The sequence below is a fragment of the Euprymna scolopes genome, chromosome 18, assembly GCF_053919585.1.
Source record: "Euprymna scolopes isolate OS-2025 chromosome 18, ASM5391958v1, whole genome shotgun sequence".
NCBI lineage: Eukaryota > Metazoa > Mollusca > Cephalopoda > Sepiida > Sepiolidae > Euprymna > Euprymna scolopes.
Window position 1 is genome coordinate 31603044 of NC_136499.1, and position 24971 is coordinate 31628014.

The window sequence follows — 24971 nt, forward strand, 5'->3', positions numbered from 1 at the left end:
ATAGTTGTTTTAACAACGTTGAAATAAATTAATCTAGCCGTAAAAGAAGAGCATGATACTTTACAATGATAGTTTTCTCCTTTTCCCTTTTCTCCTTCTCGTTCTTCTCCCTTTTCTCCAACTTCTTCTCCTTCTCATTCTCCTCTTCTTATCCGTGTCCTTCGCCCCCTTTCCCCTTTTTGTCCTCTTTTTCTCTACTTCTTGTCCTTCTCTTCCTTCTCCCCCTGCTTGTCCTTCTCTTCTCCTTTTCTTCTCGGTCCTGGATATGACCTTAAACTATATCCGATGGTGAGGCCCAACCTTGTGGGCTTTGGGGAGTGTGGAACCACCCTTTAATTGCCATTGCTCCCAGGTCCACTCTGACCCGGAGTGGTAGTACCTGTTAGGGTCCCAACTATGAGTTAAATAGAAACTGACTTGAAAAAACATATTCTACTAAAGAACTTTTCTTCCAAATCACTGGATTCAGCATTAAATAACCTGAAAAGGGTTGATATGCCATAAAACAACCAACCAAACCATCCTTTTCTTCTCCTTTTCTCGTTTTCTTGCTGCTGCATTTTAGCTCAGATACGTTGAAGAAATCAAGGAACTCCTTCCTGGTGCTAACACTTTATTTCTTTGATCGATAAAAAATATTTATGTATATGAAGTATAGTTTGTGTAAGACTTTGTCTGAAAAAAAAACAAAAAAAAAAACAAAACAAAAAAAAACAAACTAAGTCTGAAATAAGAGTTTCAATATATCTTCAGTAAATTTATAACTGTTTTAACTGTTCCGAAAGAAATTAATCTTGTCCTCGCAAGAGAGAAAGTGAAAGACAGAAATAGATGTAACTACATCAGTCGACAGACGCATGCTATCTCCGTTTTGGGGACAATACGCAAAAACACGTCTGCTTCAGTTAAAGAAGTTTCTTTGTGTGTTGTATATGAAAAGGAAATAGCATTTAGTTAGTTCTCCTTCAGTATGACAAATACTACAAGTAGTAGTCAAAAGCTACAACTGATTATTATTACAAACATTTATTTTTTCACTTTTTATAGATGTTCTCGGTTTTAACAGTCGTTAGTTTTTTTATTCGAGATCACCCCCCACCTTTTTTGATGGATGAAGAAGAATGTTTCATTATCCAACATAGATTATTTTGAACTAGTTGCGTGAGGAATTTCATCGATCCCTTCTGAATGCTGAAATTCTGACGGACTAATATTTGAAAAATCATGGAACATTATAAAAATGTCAATTTTGGCGCTAAGCGATGCTATTGGCTGAAATGTCGTTGGCATTCTGCTTCACGCATGAGAATTGTCATTATTTGAAAAAAGATTGGAACGTTGACATTAGTAAAATGTAATAATTATAGTTTGATTCATAGAGATTAGATAACGACCCACATTCAGTAATTAACCATCAAAAATTCAAATCCACCTAGAAACAATGCGTACTTTGCGACCATAAAATAATGTGACCTATACAATATGAAAATATTTTCCAAATAAAAATGTTTATATTTAAGCAAATAAAACAAATATATAATTATAGCGGAATAAAAAAAAAAATAACATTGCTAATGACAGATAATGAAACCATTTAAATATGAAAACAATTTATTGGCAGTCTGAATTCAATGCAACTATTGTCATTTGAATTAGCGTTTCAACAACCTATTTCTCCACAGTTGACCTGTTCCATCTGCACATAGAATTTCCACTATTTCCATAGAAAAAAATCGCATTTCATCGATGACTCATTACGTTTGCTGACGTCACACCTCGTTTCAAACTAGCATAATTATCCAACGTTGGTCGGCAACATGAACATCTTTCTTTTTAAACTACTCCCTCCCTATCTCTCTCCCCCTCCCTCTCTCTTCTTTCCTCTATTACCCGCTCTTCCTATCACAAATGTTATGTCGCACCAAATATCCCGATTTACTTCTCTCCCCACAAGAGCAAAGTTAAATACACGGTCGGTTTTTTTTTATGAGGAATAGCCAACTCTCCCTGACAATGAACATTCTGGAATGAACAAAAATTTAAAATTTCCCTAGGATTTCCCCTTCTCGATCAAAGACATTCAGATGCTACATTTAGAAATATTTATTTGCAGAAAGTATGAAAATGTACATGTAAAACGAATTAGACACAAGGCCATTCAAAAGTGCGGCGAAAAATAGGTGTCTTTGGTCATTCTTCGTCACTATAATTAAAAATGTCTATCCTATTCTTAATGCCAATAAAATGTAGTTTAGTTTGAGCCTCACAACAAAAGCCAATACCAAAAAGTCGATGCAAATCTCGCCTCCAACCCTGACTAAATTTGCTTCTGTGAACCCTCAAATTAATGAAGATTACAAATAAAATGTATCCGTGACAATACTTGAAAAAAATATATCAGCTTTATGAGTGTGTCTTATGTAGTTTGACTTTTAGGTGGACACACACAAACAGATCACTGTTTTTTTTATATATAATAGAACATAATCTAGCTAGCTATCTACTGTTATTTAACAGTCACTTTGTGTGTGTGTGTGAGTTCCGAAACGGCTGAACCTATCTTGTGCAAATTTTACACAAAGACAATTTATGTCTGGCAGTGTTCTTAGATATGTTTTGTACAAAAATTCATCCGATAAATATCGAAAACATTTTTCGATTTTACTCTTTTATAGATAAAAAAGAATTTTTACAGGGGAATATGTTCACGCTACACCGGCCAAGAGAAATGATAAAATCTAAGAAAATCATTTCTTAAAAAACAGATTTGCTGTCATCAGGAGACATAATTCAGTGGTAGAGCATTCGACTACAGATCGAATGATCCCCTGTTCAAGTCCGGGTGTACCTAACCATTTTATCTTAATTTTTCTTATTAATAAGTTCAATTTACGATAAAACTGCCATTTAAAATCGCTGCAAATCATTTCTTTGTTTGCATATTTTAAAACTAAATCTTAATCAGAAGTGAATTTCCAGGGTATTCATCGTCAAGCCCAAATATCAACTGACGTGATATTGTAAACAAACACAGACGGAATCTGAGGAACGATATTATCATTATTTTTTTTATTTTATTTATTTATTTATTTATTTTATTTATTTATTTTATTTATTTATTTTTTTTTTTTGCGAATTACTCCACCGGGCAAATTATTCCTCGTAATATATAATCAATAGAGGATTGGTTCGATAATAATACATACGCAATCTGCATAAATTAAAATATGTTTAAGCGTATTGTACGACCGGGCAGTGCCGGGCGGCCAGCTAGTACAGAATACAAAGTAACATTTAGTTTTAATGTTATGTAGTAAATTCACTAATTCACGAAAATTAACGAGCCTTGGGAAACATTTTATAACCCCATCCCTATGTTAAGAATGGGTTTCTAAATAATAGAGTATTTAGAAACTAATTCTTAATATGGGGGAGGAGGAATTAGCACATTTCAAGGCTCAGCAATGTCCGTAAAGTAACAAATTTCTACATAATGAAAAAAAAAGCAACCCAAATGTCGACAATCACTGACTAATAGTGCATATGTTGACCTTAAAAGATATGAATATTGTCCCCTCCTCCTAAATGTCTATATATTCTGCCCGAGTCTATACTGAATAAGAATATATCAACTTTGTAGGTGTGTCTTGTGTAGGTTTTGATTTTTAGGTGGACCTTCACGCAAAAACAGACTGATGCCCTTTGTATTGTAGACTAGCAAAGGGTAGTTGTCTGTTTGTGTGTGAGGGTCCACCTAAAAATCAGAAACTACATCCAAATGATGAGATCGTTTCGAATGGACTGGAACTACTTTGTCAAATGCATCTGCGTAATCTTCTTGGAATAAAAATGTTGTTCTTCGGTACTTATCTAAGTCTGAGCATATAACACCGTTTCTAGTTCGAAACCTATGAAACCCCAGTATACCAAACAGACATTGCAATGTATATATATATATTTTTTTTAATGAAAGGAATACCTAACGAAAATATTTCGCGATAAAAATATTTCAAATAAAAGGCATGAAATCGTTCAGCTTAGCTGTCTATTTGAAGCGATTTTCTTGTATATAAAAAAAAACGGGATCTTCTTTTGTTGTTCAATATATAAACATGCCTATGCAAATATACCTACACAAACATGCGGGCTGGAAATCAACCCGTGTGACAGGTTTCAGATAGTGATAAGAGCTGATCTTTTGCACCGGTTTGAGCATACAAATTGGCGACAGCCCCCAATGGCCCTCATCGTGGTTCGTAGCGCATAAGGCAGATCTCATTAAAAGCATAGATATTGCGATAACAGCGATTAAAAAAAAAAAAAAAAAAAACTAACGCATTTTCTGTTATGAAAATTTAATCCTGTCGACGTTAAAATTTCAAGAGAAAACCGTATGTATCCCAGAGTTCTTCGGTTCAAACATCGTGATCCTACTAGTAATACTGCAATGTGGTCCCTGGCTTTGGTAGAGATCATTTTGGACATCAATAGCGTCATTGTACATTGCCAAGGTAATAAACATAAACATTAGATATATATTGACGTTAAAAGTGATGTTTTAGCGAAAGAATAATATATATATATATATATATATATATACTAGCAGGGAGATCCGACGTTACCAAGGATCGAATACTGATCCAAGAATATTTCACACTCCTATATTTTTTATTGTCATCGAAATCCGTGAAATCGCCTTGGAGGAAGCTTCACATGCCTCCACGCAGTAACTTAGTCCAAAATGTTATTCTACATTGCACTCTAGAGGACCTACTGTTTCTTTTAGAAAATTATTTTATATAAACTTCTTTCCAGTTACCGAAAAAAAAAACATTAAGAAATTTACGTGCGGGGTTTGAACCTACAGACCATGTCAAGCAAAAAAAAAAAAAAAAAAAAAAAAAACGCTATCAACTTACACACAGTAGAATTTTCACGGCCCTTGTTCTATCATTGTTGCTAAGTGATGATATGGAAAAATGGCTTTACCTATAATAGATAAATTAAAATAACGGTTTCGATTATCGGTAATTATCGAGGGTATTCTCAGACAACACTTAACTAAGATCACTCCGAGATTTATACACTAAATTTTAAAGAAAATCTGTTCAGCCGTTTCGGAGTATAAGGAAGGAATTCACACACACACACACACAGAGGCAAAGTTGCATTTATATAATTGTAGATAGAAGATAGAAACTTTATGAAAACATAAAATCATAGAATTGTCATTCCAATGACGAAACGGCTGTAATGAAGAGATCCAAGATGAAATAAACAAGAGTTATATCAAAGAAAAAATTTTGTACTGTACATGCTCTGCGCCTATAAAATAGATATATTGAGCTTTACTCGAAATTAACGGTGATTCAGTTTTTATACGTCTCAACCTGTTAAATGAAAACAGTATACATTAAAATTAACAATATTGCAAAAATAAACATATATATTAGGTAGCATATTTCATTAAATTAAATGGACAAAAGCGTCTATTTAATTCTGTTTTTGGTCCTTTCCAACTTCCGAATAACGGTCTTCATTTTTGACAGGAAGTGGATGATGTAACTGCCATATTTGTCAGAAGTCCGAGTATTTTCCAATCTTTCTGGATTCATCGTCACGGATAGATTTACCTAACTGCTTTTGAACAATTTATGTGTTTTTGACAAATTTGGCGATTACATAAGTCAGTTCATACCAGAAGTGAAGACCGTTATTCGGAAGTTGAAAAAGGAGCAAAAACAGAATTAATAGACAAAAAAAACGTCGATTTTATTTCATGAAATATTTATGTGCATGCACGCGTATGAAAGTGGAAATAAATGAAGCGTAAATAGAAGAGTCGCCAGTTAGAAAATGCTAACTAAAACATTAACAGATTTTATAAATGCAAAATTGAGGAAAACGAAATTTTATAACAAAACATTTTTATACAAGAGATAAGAATACGAGTTATTTTCAATAATGAAAACGTCGATAGAGACAACACGTACTTGGTAAAGAAAGTGGAGGAAATAGTCACAAGTCAAAATGTTCATAATGCGGATACACGTGCATAAGTATTGTACGTATGTAAGCATTTGGTAACGTGGCATTGTGTATGTGTGTGTGTTGATTTACCTTATTCTTGTTAATGTGCGAGTAAGAAATAGTCTCTGTTCGTCTGACTCTTTTTAGTATGTAAAGCATGTGCGCGCGAGATGAAAAAGCTGGTATGTGAGTTATTGAGCTCTTTTTACCTCCTCCGAACAAAGACAGGAATGGGGTGTTGAGCAGACGTCTGAAGTTCTTCAGCACTGCGACCGGTTTGAGAATTGTTTGTCTTTTGATTTTGACTGTTTTATAAGAATTTCTAACTTCACGTCAGCTTACTATTTTCACGTGTACGTGTTCTATTGTGGGGGCTGAAACGATTTTTATTGGTTGGAAAATATTTTGAGTTCCCACGTTACTGTGACAACTGACTTGATGAAGAGAGCGAATCTCAACGAAGCGGAAAAAGAAAAAGGCTGGCAATTAAAGTCATTTGCTTTTTAACATTCATCCTAATCGTATTTTGATGTAAAAATCCGACGCCAACAAGAAGTAAAAAGTAAAGATTAAGAAAGAGTAAGCCGAACGAACACTAAAAAAGAAAAAAGGTTATTATGCTTGTTCGTCTCGCACATTAATTTCTAATCTACCTCAAACCTTCTTATAAGGTTTGTAAGTGTCTCTTGTGTAGTTTCTGATTTTCTGCCAGATCCATAGGCATGCTCAGAATCATAACTTTCCTTTATATTAACTATTTAATATCTATTTTTTGTCTTCTGTCCATTTTGCGCTTTTGTCCATTTAATTTTGTTATCATAATTGTTTCTCTCTGAATTTCATGAGCGAAAAGAAATATATACGGTATATACGGCACAACCACGTTGACACACCGGTTCTCGCCAGATCACCGAAGTTAAGCAACGTTGAGCCTGGCCAGTACCAGGTGGGTGACCATTTGGGAAGGCGAGGCAAAATACCAGGTTGAGAAACTGGCGCGGTCTATTTTTCTCTCGAGGGTAGATGGGACAGTCTTAAGCCATGGTAGGCACCCCATCTAGTTATGACGTCATGGTAAAAATACCGTTGATGGCCCTGGTGAAGCATCACGTATGTCAGCTACGGACAAGTTTTGGATTACCCTACAAACTCGTGTAGTGAGTTCAATCTCGGCTGCGACCGCGCTGGGAGGGAGCAAATAAAAGAAAAGAATAGGAAAGTGTAAGTTGAACGAACAAAGAAAGAAAAGATTGTTAATCTCGCATATCAATTTCTAATCTACCTCAAATCATCGGAGAAAAGAAAAAAGGTGACAATTAGAGCAATTTGCTTTTTAGCATTCGTTAGAACTACTTGACAACTCAGTCGCCACAACATCTCATTCCTCTAAGTTTGCAGTCATGTTTGATTGTGATGTAACGTTTCGGTGATGGAGTCTGGCAAGTTATTTTCCTTGAAACAGCGTTTTTTTTTTTTTTTTTTTTTTTTTTTTTTTACTTTGCGGAGCATCTTTGTGCTCTATTTACACCAGCTTGCAATGTCTCTTTTTTTTTTTTTTTTTTTTTTTTGCTGTAGCTATCATTTCGTTCTTTATTAGGCAACGTCCTTCGCGCCGTCTGGTGGTGCTTATCTGGAGAGTTAGAAAAGCTCCTAAACCGCTATCGTCTCCACCACTCTTAAAATGATAAATTGGAAGAAATGAAGCGAGGCTAATGTATTTACTTTGCTTCCGTGCTTGATTTTGAAACGAATACAAACATTAATTATTTAATGCGTAATTTTTGGAGAGCGGGAACTACTTAATATGCTTTGAATTTAAGTAAGCATAAAATATATGGTCCACATTTCTTCAAAAATGAATAGGAACAATGCAGATTCTAACGAGTTCTTTCAAGTGCGTTCTTATTTCTAAGGACAATTTTGAACAATAATCACATTTTTTTTTATATATTTATTGTTTAAGCCTCTCTGAGGATTTTTATTTTATTTTAATTAAAGATCTAATTTTAGTTCCTTTTTTTAATGTGCATATACGAACATATATGTATTCTTAAGGACTAACTATGACATGTTACATAAGAAGGCTACTTATATCACAAACGGACAATAATTTAAAAAAAATTGAAAAGTGGCTATTCGTTCCCAAACTCCAGAGAAAGTATCAATAGACAAAGTACGCTGAAGAAACAATGACACACAAGATTGTATAAGATATATATAATTTTTAATATAGATATTTGTAGACGCCACGCATAAATTCAATATGAACTACTATCCACTACCTGTTGTCTGTTTTTCGCATATTATTCACTTTTATCAAACAATCTTATATTGATTCCTAAGAAAGTCACATTCAAAATTAAGTCGTGTTAAACGCTGGTAGCACGATTTTCACTCGCTAATTGTTTTCTACTCTTATTATCCCCAACATAACCAGGAACGCCTCTCAATTAGGATCCCTTACTGAAATAGTTTCGAACAGTTTTTCGTTGGCTGTTTTCATGCACACGCTTTCTCGGAATTAGGAAATAACTGATTAAGCGATTTTCGAACAGTTAGAAAACATTTGCAATGACAACACGAACGAAATGTTGTCGTTCAGTAACAGAAAATTTTGTTAGTGTCGACCTAACAGGAATGACTCTTTCTAAAAAAAAAAAAAAACTACATTTCGTGTACGTTTTGTTTACGTTTTTCTTTTATACATACTCATCCAACATTATTATATTATAACCGAAATCTACTATATTATATATATAATATATATATATATACTATATTATATATATATATATATATATATATATATATATATACTATATTATATATATATATATATATATACTATATTATATATATATATATATATATACTATATTATATATATATATATATACTATATTATATATATATATATATATACTATATTATATATATATATATATATATATATATATATATATATATATACTATATTATATATATATATATATATATATATACTATATTATATATATATATATATATATACTATATATATATATACTATATATATATATATACTATATATATATATATACTATATATATATATATACTATATTATATATATATACTATATTATATATATATATACTATATTATATATATATATACTATATTATATATATATATATACTATATTATATATATATACTATATTATATATATATATATACTATATTATATATATATACTATATTATATATATATACTATATTATATATATATATATACTATATTATATATATATATATACTATATTATATATATATATATACTATATTATATATATATATATACTATATTATATATATATATATACTATATTATATATATATATATACTATATTATATATATATATATACTATATTATATATATATACTATATTATATATATATACTATATTATATATATATATATACTATATTATATATATATACTATATTATATATATATATACTATATTATATATATATATATACTATATTATATATATATATATACTATATTATATATATATATACTATATTATATATATATACTATATTATATATATATACTATATTATATATATATATACTATATTATATATATATATATACTATATTATATATATATATACTATATTATATATATATATATACTATATTATATATATATATATACTATATTATATATATATACTATATTATATATATATATACTATATTATATATATATATATACTATATTATATATATATATACTATATTATATATATATATACTATATTATATATATATATATACTATATTATATATATATATACTATATTATATATATATACTATATTATATATATATATACTATATTATATATATATATACTATATTATATATATATATACTATATTATATATATATACTATATTATATATATATATATACTATATTATATATATATATATATACTATATTATATATATATATATACTATATTATATAGATATATACTATATTATATTATATAGATATATAGATATACTATATTATATATATATATATATATATACTATATTATATATATATATATATATATATACTATATTATATATATATATATACTATATTATATATACTATATTATATATATATATATATATATACTATATTATATATATATATATACTATATTATATATATATATATACTATATTATATATATATATATACTATATTATATATATATATATACTATATTATATATATATATATATACTATATTATATATATATATATATACTATATTATATATATATATACTATATTATATATATATATATATACTATATTATATATATATATACTATATTATATATATATATATACTATATTATATATATATATATACTATATTATATATATATATATATACTATATTATATATATATATATATACTATATTATATATATATATATATACTATATTATATATATATACTATATTATATATATATACTATATTATATATATATATATACTATATTATATATATATATATACTATATTATATATATATATATACTATATTATATATATATATATACTATATTATATATATATATATACTATATTATATATATATATATACTATATTATATATATATATACTATATTATATATATACTATATTATATATATATACTATATTATATATATACTATATTATATATATATATATATATACTATATTATATATATACTATATTATATATATATATATATATATATACTATATTATATATATACTATATTATATATATATATATATATACTATATTATATATATATACTATATTATATATATACTATATTATATATATATATATACTATATTATATATATATACTATATTATATATATATATACTATATTATATATATATACTATATTATATATATATATATATACTATATTATATATATATACTATATTATATATATATATATATACTATATTATATATATATACTATATTATATATATATATGTACTATATTATATATATATATACTATATTATATATATATATATACTATATTATATATATATATATATATACTATATTATATATATATATATATACTATATTATATATATATATATATACTATATTATATATATATATATACTATATTATATATATATATACTATATTATATATATATATACTATATATATATATATATATATACTATATTATATATATATATACTATATATATATATATATATATATATATACTATATTATATATATATATACTATATTATATATATATATATATATATATATACTATATTATATATATATATATACTATATTATATATATATATATATACTATATTATATATATATATATACTATATTATATATATATATATACTATATTATATATATATATATACTATATTATATATATATATACTATATTATATATATATATATACTATATTATATATATATATACTATATTATATATATATATACTATATTATATATATATACTATATTATATATATATATATATTATATATATATATATATTATATTATATATATATATATATTATATTATATATATATATATACTATATTATATATATACTATATTATATATATACTATATTATATATATATATATACTATATTATATATATATATATATTATATTATATATATATATATTATATTATATATATATATACTATATTATATATATATATACTATATTATATATATATATATACTATATTATATATATATATACTATATTATATATATATATACTATATTATATATATATATATACTATATTATATATATATACTATATTATATATATATATATACTATATTATATATATATATATACTATATTATATATATATATATACTATATTATATATATATATATATACTATATTATATATATATATATATATATACTATATTATATATATATATATATATATATACTATATTATATATATATATATATATACTATATTTTATATATATATATATACTATATTTTATATATATATATATATACTATATTATATATATATATATATATATATATACTATATTATATATATATATATTATAACTCTTGAAATCCGGTTCGAATTTTTCTCAACCACGACAAAAATACGCATCCTCTGTTCCATCCAATTTCGCTTAGTCAAACAACTACTTATTGCATTCCGTATCGTCAACTATCCGAATTTTGATTCTGTTTCCTCTCGTTCCATAGACAAACGCATCTTTCTTTATTCGATTGATTTACTCATTGGAGAAAAAGAAACGCAATTGTTTCAGCTACAGGTTTTCAAAACACACGCTGTCACCATTTCTCCAGGCGCCTTTCGGAAACGCCAACCGGCAATAACCTATCTTTTTTTTTTCCTACTCAGCTTTGTTTTGCTGCTTGCAACGTTAAAAACGAATATCTATCAGTTCTTGCCTTCCGTACATACACGACCACTATGCTCTTACTGTTAGACGTATTGTTGTTTGTGCTGCTGCTACTACTACTACTACTACTACTAATAATAATTTTTTATTGTTATTCTTATAGCAGTTGTATCGGGTTGACAAAGTTCTTGTGGTTTTTAACTTTTAAATTCAGATAAGCATATTTCGGTCCAAACAAAACTTTATTGATCCAAATAAGAACCGTCAGAATCAACAGACTTTTGCCAACGAAAAACCAGTGTTTATACCAGTAATGTAAAAGAAATCTTGCGTTTCGGTAGCGATAAAGTCGGTGAAGGCGTTTTTGATATCGTTTACGTTTTTGAAACATTTCTCACACAAAACGTTGTCGAGATGCTTGAATAAGTTGTAATCTGTAGGTGAGAGGTTTAGAGAGTATGGCGGATGAGGCAGTTTCGTAGCCCAATTCTTTCAACTTCTACAGGGTCGGTTTAGCAACATGCACTCCGCTACTGACATGGAGGACAACTGGGACTTTTCTGTTGACTTATGCTGGGTGATGCTGTCGAATTTTCTTATGCATTTCATCCATTTGTTGACAGTACTTCTCCGCCGTAATGGTTTTGCTTGTATAAAAAAAACAAAAAAAAACTAATGGATGAGACCGATTGCAAACTACCAAAAGTCAGCATGGCATGCTTTTGGTGAAGCTCTGGCTTCGGGAAGTGTCGTGGAGCTTCGTCGACACCTAATCACTGAGCTGAGTGTCGCTGGTTGTCATAAAGAACCCACTTTTCATTGTAGTCCATAACCCGGTAGAGAAACGGGTCGCTCTTTCTGTGTAAAAGAATGGACGATGACATGCCATAACGGCGTTTCTTTTGGTTGTCATTCAAGGCTCATATTTATCATTTTTTTTTTTTTTTTTGCCTTTCTAATCGCTTTCAAGTGGTTGGAAATCGTCGTATACATTTGTTTACTAAAAATTACAATATCACCGCATTTTACATTTTTTTTTAATAATGTCATAGATTGGTTACATCAAATAAAGTAGTTGAAAAAAAAATTTTTTTTTCTACACTTGAATGATTTGCTTATTAAAAAGTACAATATCGTCGCATTTTTAGATTACTTTTTAAAAACTTTACCTTAAAATACGTATTTGAAACAAAAACTGTTTTCTTTTCATGCATCAAAGTTGCGTTTACTTAATAATAATAAAAAACGTAGTCGAAAATAAAAAGTAGTTGAAAATGAAAGAATTTAATTTTTTCTTAAAATTACTGATTTATTAATAAAAATTACAATATAGTCACATTTTTCATGTTTTGTTTACTAGCGCCCAAAATTATCGTACGAAAAATAAAATGAACTCATCATCTCTAATATAGTTATCTCCCTCATCACAATGACCACGATTACAAGAGCAGTCAAATATACTATTTCGTTTCATTTTCCCGATGCTGGCTTCCTCTTGGAAATACGTTTTTGGTCGTGATTCGGCTCCCATAAACCATTAGTCAATGATTTTAAACATTTTGCTTTTTTTCTTCTTAGCGGGCCCGCATTTCCTGATTTATAGACCACTTCATAACGAACAAAACAAAAAAAAAAAAACCTCAGTCTTGAAGAATTTCTCATTCATTGCATAACACCAGAAGCAGTCAGAAGCAGTCCTTTTAGGATTGCTTAACGTGCTTTTCGGCATTTCTTATTAGAGGGTTTTCTTTCCTTAACTTATAGACCACTTCATAAAAAGAAACGAAAATACCTAAGTCTAGAAGGATTTCACCTTCTTCGAAATGCACCAGAACTAATGGTTAACGCAATTTTAAACATTTCTGGGAAGGGGGTGGGGGCTCGTTTCTTTTATATATATAAACGAAATTTTATTAACAAAAACGAAATAATTTAGTTTTTAAACGGAGAAAGTCAAAGTCAATTTGGTGTGTGTGTCTGTGTGTGTGTATATATATATATATATATATATATATATATATATATCCAACTCATCGTTCACATTGGAAATGTCGACTTTAATAGGTTATTTTCGGGTATGTTTACAACGAATAAACCCCCCATGTTAAGAACGGCTTTCAGAATAGAGACCCCCCCCAACCTTGTCAGCATACTCGAAAACCTTGACATGTCGAACGTGAATGGTGAGTTGGACGTAATGTAAAAATATACCGAATTTAAAAGGGAACGAAATTTAAAGTTCCGTTCCATTTTTTAAACAACCGTAAAACAGAGCGTTCTCCGCAAGTTTTACTTTTTTATTTTTATTTTTTTAAAGGAATACTGTTAAGGCATTAGTCAAAACAATTTATTTTGTTTTTCCTAGTTACTTGTGATCTATTTGCGTTAAAAATTAATATTTAAACGAAGTTTTGAACTAATATATTTAATAATAGTCACTGAGTAAACGCATAACCGGTTATGCACTTTACTCCATGCCAATTTATGTTACCGGATGGTTATCGAGGGTATTCTAATGGTATTACCGTAAGTTGGCAAAACTTTCGGCGGGGGATTTTTATCCTCTGTCCCCAAAATTAACAGAGATTAGACCATTCCTATAATGATCCGGCCCCTGTTGATTTTGCGGCGGGAGTGAAGTTCTATGCAGTTCTAGAAGGCCCACCCTCCCACGCCTTGCCTTCTCTCTTTGAGAAAGGGGTTAGTTTATTGCTAATCGCCTGAGACGCACTTACCGGTGAATGCCGATGTGGCTGCCCAGGAACTTTTTGCCGGTCAGAGTGCTCCTCCTCGGGGAGCGCTGACTTCGCAAACCTCATTTTCCGACCCTGATGTCACATTTATTGCAGTGGGAGAGAACTAAATAAAATTAGCTTAAAACTTCTTTTCAGTGTTGATTTTTTTTAACGTAAATAGATCACAAACGATAGATGAAGCAAAATAAATTGTTTTCTACTAATTTCTCCAAAATAATTCCTTCAAAATAAGTTTATATCGCTAGTAATAAATATTTCCTCTACGCCACATCAGAAATGAAGACAAAAATGGTGACAATTGAAAAGAAAAAAGAAAAGAAAAAAAAGAAACGGTTAGAGAAGTAAAAATAGGAAAGCAAAAAAAAAACTTTTGAGTGGAGAACATTTCGACCTTGGAACGGGAAGGTTGAAAGGAATAAAAGTCATAAGAAGCTTTATTTTTTTTTCTCTACCTCGCCTCGCATCAAACATTCTAGTTCGCACCAGAGCAGCAGCGCTCTCATTAAACTTGTAATACACCTCCCGTTACCCGCCACAGCGAAAGCAGTAATCCACTCCAAATCATTTTTCAAGAAAACTTTTTGGGGATCTTTACTTTCTCCTCCTCCTCCCCCTCCTTGTGCGTTTATTCATATCTCCGGTCCTCTCAACTTGCATCTGTGTTAAATTCAAAAAGAAGAAGAAGAAGAAAGGCAACGCACTTTTGATATTCTACCATCTGCTGGAAATTTAACAGACCGAAACTTTTCAGGCAAGAACAAAAAACAACATGCTTTTCTTAATAATCGGCTTCAATTTTACTTCGTTTCAATCTCAACAATCACCTTTAAAACGACGACTTTTGTAGGTTTTCGACTTTTCAGATATGCTGAAGTGAATTGTGCATTTAAATTTGCCGCAAACAAGTAGTTTTCCGGATATTAAGCAATGTAATTCATTGTGTTATCACAAAAAATATGCGCGTACAACAATAGCCACCAGTGATAACATAAGGAATTACATTGCTTAATATCCAGAAAACTACTTCTTTGCGGCAAATTTAAATGCGATGTAGGTTTCGGCACACCGGAAAACCTAAAGAAGTCTTCATTTTAAAGGTAATTGTGCAAAGTACGTAAAAAAATATTTCCGAAAAAATTTTCTCATTTATTTTTAGTTTATTTGGTATTTGTAATCAATGGGTATTCTTGACTTATGGAGTCGGTCCAGAGTATTGACGGAGAATTTTGAGTTCGTTTCGAGTCTTGATGTAAAAGCTCGATGAAGCAAAAACAAGCGTTTTTATTTATTTATTTATTTATTTTATTTTTTTAACTAAAATATTCATGTAAACATAAAACTAATTACTTTTTGTTTTTTTTTTTTGTCCAGAAGATGCAAAGTTTTTTTTTTTTTTTTAATGTAATGATTAAAGTTTGGGTCAAACAGTCATCCGTGTTAAGAATGGATTTAATTTTTTTTTTTTTTTTTTTTTTTCAAATCAGTTAATGAATCAACTTTATTTATTCAATTTAAGACATTTCAACTTTTTTTTTGCGGGGGGGGGGTGTCTACATGTCTTTAAAAAAATGTTTTTCAACCGTATGCTTTAGTATCGTCTGCCTTTGTACATTTTTTTTTTTTTTCGCGGTTTTAAAATTTTCTATCTACTCTGACAAACGTGTGATGAGGCAATTATTTTTCTTTCCTATCCAGACTGCCCCTTTTTGGGAGTTGGATCCCCCCCCCCCACATTAAAAACCGACTTGTGGGGAGGCAAGTATACGAACTTTTGACTGCGCTTTTTTGTTTTTATATTTCTTATTAGTATCGTCTGTCTTCAGACTCGGGACTGACTCCAACATCTTCATCAATACTCGGGACTGACTCCAAAAATGCTGACATCGTCTGAGTGCCCATTTATTACAACTACCATTTATTTTTAATGAACCTGAGCAAAAGGTTTTAAGATACATTACACTAAAAATGTTATTTAGTGTGTGCGTTTATTTAATTTAATTATAGCTCTTCTCTTCGCCTCCAAATGTTAAGTACTCTTAAACGCATCTGGGCCGCCGGCCGCACACCGTGTGCCCGTGTGCGGTCGTTTAACACGTCTATTTGTTTTTATGAAACTCGCCCCCCCCCCTCCACTTGCGGGGCTAGGCACCAAAGTTCAAGCAAAGACCATTGCCCTTGTGGCAATCAGTTATTGGTCAATGTAGAGGGAAACCTTTCATACCAATTGTCACTATCCAGCTCCCCTACTCCCCGGAGAGTTGGTCCCCATTTCCCCTTCACTATCCACATTAAAAAAAAAAACTGCCCTGTGCCTTATTTGCTCAGTGGGGAAACAAATAAATCCAGTCTATTTGTTTTTATATTTTAATATATAAAAAACATTTTTCACAAAGGGTAGACGAGTACGACTGAACGAAACATTAAAATTATAATAACAATTTACATGTATGTTTCCATAAAATGATATATTTTTCATTTGTCGAATGTGAAAAAAATCATATTTAGCCGAGTCGACAAGAGTCTATTGCGCGCACTACGCTTCTTCAACGTGGCTACACAGAAAATCGAACCAAAACCTCAGCGTTTTTTTTTTTTTTTTTTTTTTTTTTTTTTTTTTTTTTTGATAGCGATTCTAACCGTTAGGTACTCGGCAACAGGCGGCGAAAGTTTTGCATTATCGCTAATGGTAACGATTCTACTTACAACTTACGAAGTGTAAGGATTATATGGAATCATTTACAGATAAATTTGTTTGTATGCAGCTCTTCTTCTTCAGTGTTGTTTAAGAAGCAAGCACTTCAAGCCGGGTTTAAAACACAACCGTTAGGAATCGCTTGCCTGTCTAGATACAATTAAAACTGTAATCCACACGAATTTGTCCGCAAATGAAATCCATCTTTCTCTCTCTCTCTCTCTCTCTCTCTTATATATATATATATATATATATATATATATATATATATATATATATATATATATATATATAATAGATATGTGTGTGTGGATTGTACGTAATTATCATATCTAAACCCTCTCTCACTCGTAAATTTCTGTATAAGAGTGAACTACTCTCTACGTAGTCTTTAAGTTATGGTTTTACTTCGAAGTTAGTATTTGCACCACGTGGTCATGAAGAGACTTTAGGTTAGCATTACTGTACACATAGATTCGAAAAAGTTGCCAAAAAACAAATATATAACAAATAAATGTTATCAAAGGCAAGATAAGTTACTTTTCTACCCAACTGGATAATTTTTTAGTGTTTTTATTTAATGTAGCATGTTTATTCAGCTCGAAAAAGTGTTTACCGATGTGTTCGAAAATTCAAAATGGCGCCGAACTCTCTGCTGAACACGGTAAATTTGGGTAAATGAGTTAAAAATAAAAAAATGGTTCCAGTGCACTTACTGATCTGCGCTATTTTTAACTCGTATTTCCAAGTTTAAAGTTTTTTATTTATTCAATTGTAAGGTTAACGCATAGAATAGGTAAAAAACACGCTCCTCTCCCCATGTTAAGAATAGCGTTTGAAATAATAACGTTATTATTTCAGCACGGATCAATAAGTGCACTAGTACCAAAATAATATACAAAATACTGTTAGAAACTAGCTCAATATATGTTACCGTGACATACGCTGACATATATTCTGTAGGTTTTTAACAGTATTTGGCATAGTTTTTTTTTAATTTTTAACTCATTTTCGCAAACTTACCGTGTTCAGCAGAGAGTTCGGCGCCATTTTGAATTTTCCAATACATGGGTAAACTGGATGTTTTTCGAGCTGCATAAGCATTTTACATTAAATAAACACACAAAAAATATCCAGTTAGATTGAAAATTAACTCTGATAACATTTATTTGTTATATATTTGTTTTTTCTTTTTGTTTCTTTTTGTTACTTTTTGTTTTTTTTGGGTTTTTTTTGACAACTTTTTCAAATCTATTCGTATAGTAATACAAACCCGAGACTTTATACCAATAAAAATCCATATTGTCTCTGAAACAATTGTACACAAAACTATTTATGTTTATTTCTAAGAACGTATGTGATGTTATAAATTTGTTTACTTCTGATTTATAAGAATCTGTTGCAAGATGCTTTTCTGAACCTACATGTCAAGCAGATGTTTGCCGCAACGAATGGTCACATTCGAAGTGTGTGCGACACGAAGTTGCGCCTCGTGGATCACGTAGCTGGGGCTGGCTGAATCCTAACGAGCAAAATGTATACTCGTATGAGAGTATTGCCAACGACGATATAGGTATTCATTCGTTTTCTCACGAAAGCAAAACGTGACACAAGGTCGTTTTTAATGTGGGGGAGGGACAGTCCCCCCCCCCCAAATGGGCATTCTGTGGGTAGGCAAAAATAAAATTTGCCTCAGAAAGGTCCGCCACCCATTAACAATAATTAAATTGAGTATAGGATCAGAACAGACACTACACTCTGATCCTCGCCAACGACGATATATATATATATATATATATATATATATATATATATATATATATATATATATATATATACTAGCAGTTCGCCTGGCGTTTCCCGGTTGTAAGACACTCTTAAATATGATATTTTAATTCATGCATATTTTGTATTTATTATTATAGAATCTATTTTTTATTGATTATATTGAATTCAATATATAGTAGTTATTTGAAAAGTTACATAACTTGGGTGCCATCAGCTAGAATCGAAACCAAAACATAACTTTCCAGCCTTATTCGTTACCATCATTTTATATGCATAAAGACACATAAAAACTAAAACAACAAAAAAAGTAACATTGTAAAATATATAAATGTGTATTTGCGCATGCGTAGAAAAGCACTTAAAGTCGACTTATTCCTGTCAAGTGCCATTTTTTTTTTCAATGTTGACCCCTTAGCAGCTATTTTTACCGGATAAAAACAAAATGGTATTTGTTCCACGGTTCAAATTTCCCATATGTAAAATTTTAAGTCTGTCGATAAAAAAAAATATTGATATAGACAATATTACATTTATAGAGGAAATAGAGAAGTTTTGATAGTTTGGTTACAATTGTCGACTGAGAAAATGGTCGAGAGTATTTTTTTTTTATTGTTTACTTATTTTTGTGGTAAACATTTTTTAGTTTCCAAATAAATGGAATCTTTTAGCAAATCGTATAATACCGTAGTAGTAGTAGTAGTAGTAGTAGTCGTCGTAGTCCAAAAGCTAATGTTAAATGCATGTTTTTTGTCCTTATTGTTTTTGTCTTATAAAGAAAAATTATCGCATTTAATTATGTACCCCCCCCCCCCACATGAGTAAAATTAGATACCATGATGCTTTTTAATGTGGCAATTATCCAGCTCCGAAACAGGCGGGACTCTGTGAATGGGATTAAAATTACGCTAGTCGAGAAGGAATTCTTTCTTTCTTTGCAGATACCATAGTTTCAATTTAAGAAATTGATTGCATTTGCACATTAAGCACAAGGCCATCGAAAGTGTGGGTATTGGGGTGGGGAGGTTATTGTTTTGCTATCTTACTCTTCACTAGAGACATTTTGACCAATTCCTCTTTTTCATTTTTCGTCATTTGTCCATTTTTATTTCATTCACCACCAAAATACCACATTTACTCTGTAGGCTATCTTAACATATTCTCAATGGTATTGATTTAGTTTGTCTTTTTAGTGCGGTTGGGTAGTCTATGCTTTGTAAGTCTTGTGCTACTAGATCAGACCGTTTGAAGATAATGGCTTCTTAACCTACACCAAACATTGATGTTATTGTTTTTCCCCTTTCCCTTTGTAAAACTCAACCATGTTCTGCAAAGCCATAAAAAAAACAAAAACACAATTGGTGCTAATGCAGAGTGATCTGCGTTATTTTTTAAATCGTATTTCCACGTTTAAACTTTTTTTTTTTTTTTCAATTGTAAGCTTAAAGTAGTTAAAGTACAGAATAGGTATAAAACACCCTCCCCTCCCCATGTTAAGAATGGCTTTTTAAATAAGATTATTTCAGCACGGATCACTCTCTGCATGAGTACCAAACAACTTTCCTCTACAAAACAACCGAACATCATGAATAAATATTTGAAGATATCAAGAGCTTCAAGCAAAAAATAAATAAATAAATAAAATAATACTTTAAAAATTATTGGATTCAGCGTTAAATAACCCGAAAAGAGTTGATATACTTGAAAACAAAACGGGAATCTTTGTGTACGAGTTATCAGTGAATTTTTTTATTTTAGTTTGCCGAGAACCATTTTTTTTTTCTTTCTTGTCTATCGATTTTTTAAAGTCAATTTAAAAACTCCAACATTTTAATTCAAAGTTTCAAATTAATGGTAATAATACGTTTTTTGAATTATTAATAATGTCTACATTTAGATTAATTTGACAAGCCTTCCCCACCCTCATATTGAACACCTACATTTAACACGTCACGAAAATGAATATACACTTTATTTATTTTTTCTAGATTGCCGCTTCCTTGAAACACGTGTGCAGATCCTCGAAAAAACCAGGAACATACGACTACTGCGCAGCAGCTGCCGACTGGTACATCGTGTTATTGAAAGAGTGCCGCCCTTTAACAACATACACTCGTACACACACGTAGAACCACACGACGAGAGACGGAAACGCAGTGAAAGAGAGAGTGAAAGTTATACGCGCCGCTCAGCTAACCAATAGCATTGTCAGAAAAGCACATTAAAGTGTGCGTCAGAGTAGCGGGATATAAAAAAAAATATTCACTAAATTTAGAAAAGAAAAAAAATATATTAAGATTAGCCCTTATTAAGAGTAGTACAAAAGGGAATCATATACATATAAGGAGATAGGGATCTGATCCAATAAATGAAATAAAGAAAAAGGGAAGTATAGCAATTAAAGAGAATCAATCAGAAAGAGGAGGTAAAACATTGTAAGTTTACTACTGCTAACAGTCAAGCTTAGTGTGTGCGTGCGTTACTGCTTTTTCGACAACAACAGGGCGTGCGCACGACGTGTTTTTACGCTCCGAACGACCGCTAGTTCGAGGAGGTTTGTCTTAGAATGAGCCAGAGTGCTCCGAACGCTACCGCAACCTCAACTATATCACGTTCGAGTTTCTCGAGGTCGAACTGCTGCACCTTAAAAGGTCTAAGCGGATACTTACGGGAGAGCATGAAGGCCCAACTGGATGACGTGCGCTCCACGATTTTCTGGAAGGCCTTCTTGGCCGAAGTGATCGGGACTTTTTTCCTCGTGTTCCTCATCATTGGCTCGCTAATGCACAACCCGAACAAGGAAGGCGGACCTTCCCATCTTCACGTTGCGCTCCTGGCCGGCTTCTTCATTGCGACCATTATCATGACTTTTCTCCACGTCAGCGGTGGACATGTGAACCCGGCCATTAGTATCGGATTTCTGGTCACCAGGCACATCAGTCTAATTCGATTCCTCAGTTATGTGGCCGCACAGCTTCTCGGGGCCATTGCCGGCGCCTATATGCTTAAAGTGCTCTGTCCGACCACAATGCACGCCAAGTTGCACACCATCAAACCAGATATTGACATGAGTGACCTGCAGGCTGTTATTATGGAATTTATCGTCACCTTCTTCTTGCTCTTCGCCGCTTTCTCCATGATTGACCACGGTAGGAAAGACGTTTCGGGTTCGATCCCACTTGGCATCGGTATCATTGTCGTCGTCAACATTCTGGCCTGTGTAAGTAGACGCATACATTTTCCTTCCTTTCACTTTTGTTTGAATTATTAGTAATTTTATAGAATCGCTCCCTTTCCGGTTTTGGCGTTTTCCCTTATTTTTAGTGGCGGTGGAACCACGCTGGAACCTTACTTTTTAAAAACTACGTGTAAATACGCTGAAAAACTTGATAAAAATAGAAACAACTCCTTTCACTCTACCACTGACCTCACGGTTTAGAGACGGGAGTGATTGTATAAAAATGCCCAATATCGTATCCTTTATATATAGTTTTTTTACTTAACACACACACAGCCTTAATCCAAGCATGCACGTTTGATGATAAAAGTTCAATGCTCTTATTTAAATCATAAATTTTCACTCTAAAAATATATATGGCCCATTTTAGAGCCGGCGTTAACAAGTAAAACTAACGAGGCCTCCAGGGCACTGTTACTGTAATTATACTTATCAGATCTCTCCGGGGAGAAGGCTTACTCCTATTGGAGCGGGTAAGGTGAAAAGGATGATTTCATATACAGTGCTCTGGAAGCCTCTTATGTTTTATTTGCTACCTTTAAAACGTTGTCGATGAAAAATATACAGAGCCGCTTTTCAACATATTAGTAAAATAATTATTTCCTCGTTATATTATATATGTACATGAGCTGAAAATATCTTCTATAAAGTTTTCAAATAAGATATCCCATTCCTCATGAAATGAATAATTCTCCTCGTATAATAAAGACCAAGATGTGTAAATTTCTAAAGTATTCTTTGTCTTACTTAGAATAATAAAAAAATCCTTGATTTGAATAAAAAGATTTTTTAAATTTCATTGAATCACTACAATTTGCTTTATTTGCTCTATCCTGTATATTGAGCAATTCCTATTTAGATGGGATAATACATAGAATATTACGACCAGTAATATTTTGTAAATCTTATAATCACAGGTGTCCATACCAGCTGATTGTTGGATAAATCTATTCGAGAGTACACTTCCATTCCGTCACAAAAAGCTAGCGAGTTAGTAAATAGAATACATAGAATTTATTGGGAATATCAAGTTCATACGCGGTCCTCAGTCGCATAGATAGTCCGGTTAAGATGACGACGTTAGGTTTTTGTACTTTTTACAGGGAGATGTCGACGTTCTCTAACATACAACAGCTTGAATTTCCAAATAGTCACCCATCTGATACTGATCAGGCTCAACGTTGCTTAACTTCCTTAATCTATTAAGAACCAGTGTATCAACATGATTATGCCGCATATAAAAAAAAAAGAGTGGGTTAACACTTTTGGTTTGTGTACCAAGAATTATTTTTTATTTATTTTTTTTTTTAGTGGTGATGCAGATGCACTTCGGAATATTTATTGATTGGCTCCCAAAAGTACATGATTTCAGATTCCTTCGAGGAATCTGATGGCACTTCGAGCTATAAATTGCAGCAGCAGTTGTGCTCTAAGACCAATCACTTCCAGCAACTATTTTCCTACGAGACTTGCGCAACCAAATACAAACCCTCATCTCTTTTTACGGCATCTTTCCTGCGGAAATTACTGCGATTCCCATATTTTTTCCGGTTTTCCAGAGGGAAGATACCGTATGCAGTACCGTATTTTCGACCTTTGGGGGTACACGCTTGCCATCTCGCTTAAGTATTTAAAAGCTGGCGGGACATACCGTAGATTCGACGGGGGGAAGGGGGAGCAGAAGTCCTTAGCAATTCCTCGTTTGAAAAATCATATGAAACTTTATGAAAAATTTAACAAGAAGACCAGACATTGCTCGAGATTAAATGGGAAACGTTATTTTGTGTTCAGCGCATAACACTAAGCTACCTCTTCTTTTTAATTCTTATATTTTATTAACAGGAAGACCCAACATTGCCCGGGATTGAATTTGGACAATCGCAAAATGTTCCACACTTCCAACACTTTTATTGTCACCGAAGTCTGTGAATTCGTCCATTCGCCGATCAAATCTAATGATTGCCTGCTCTAG

At 30.7% G+C, this 24971-nt stretch overlaps 1 protein-coding gene across 4 annotated transcripts in view; it reads left to right on the forward strand.

Moving 5' to 3' along the window:
- LOC145297565 (aquaporin AQPAe.a-like) overlaps positions 1-24971 on the forward strand; it is a 197610-nt gene that overhangs the window by 38876 nt on the left and 133763 nt on the right. For 2 of the 4 annotated variants that reach the window (XM_080143579.1, XM_080143577.1), the window contains exon 2: positions 21750-22981. In XM_080143579.1, the coding sequence (XP_079999705.1) occupies positions 22328-22981 (654 nt within the window). In that variant the 5' untranslated portion in view covers positions 21750-22327. Of the gene's footprint in view, positions 1-7144; positions 7252-15335; positions 16036-21749; positions 22982-24971 lie in introns of those variants that run through there. The other 2 variants (XM_080143578.1, XM_080143575.1) reach the window with 2 other exon arrangements.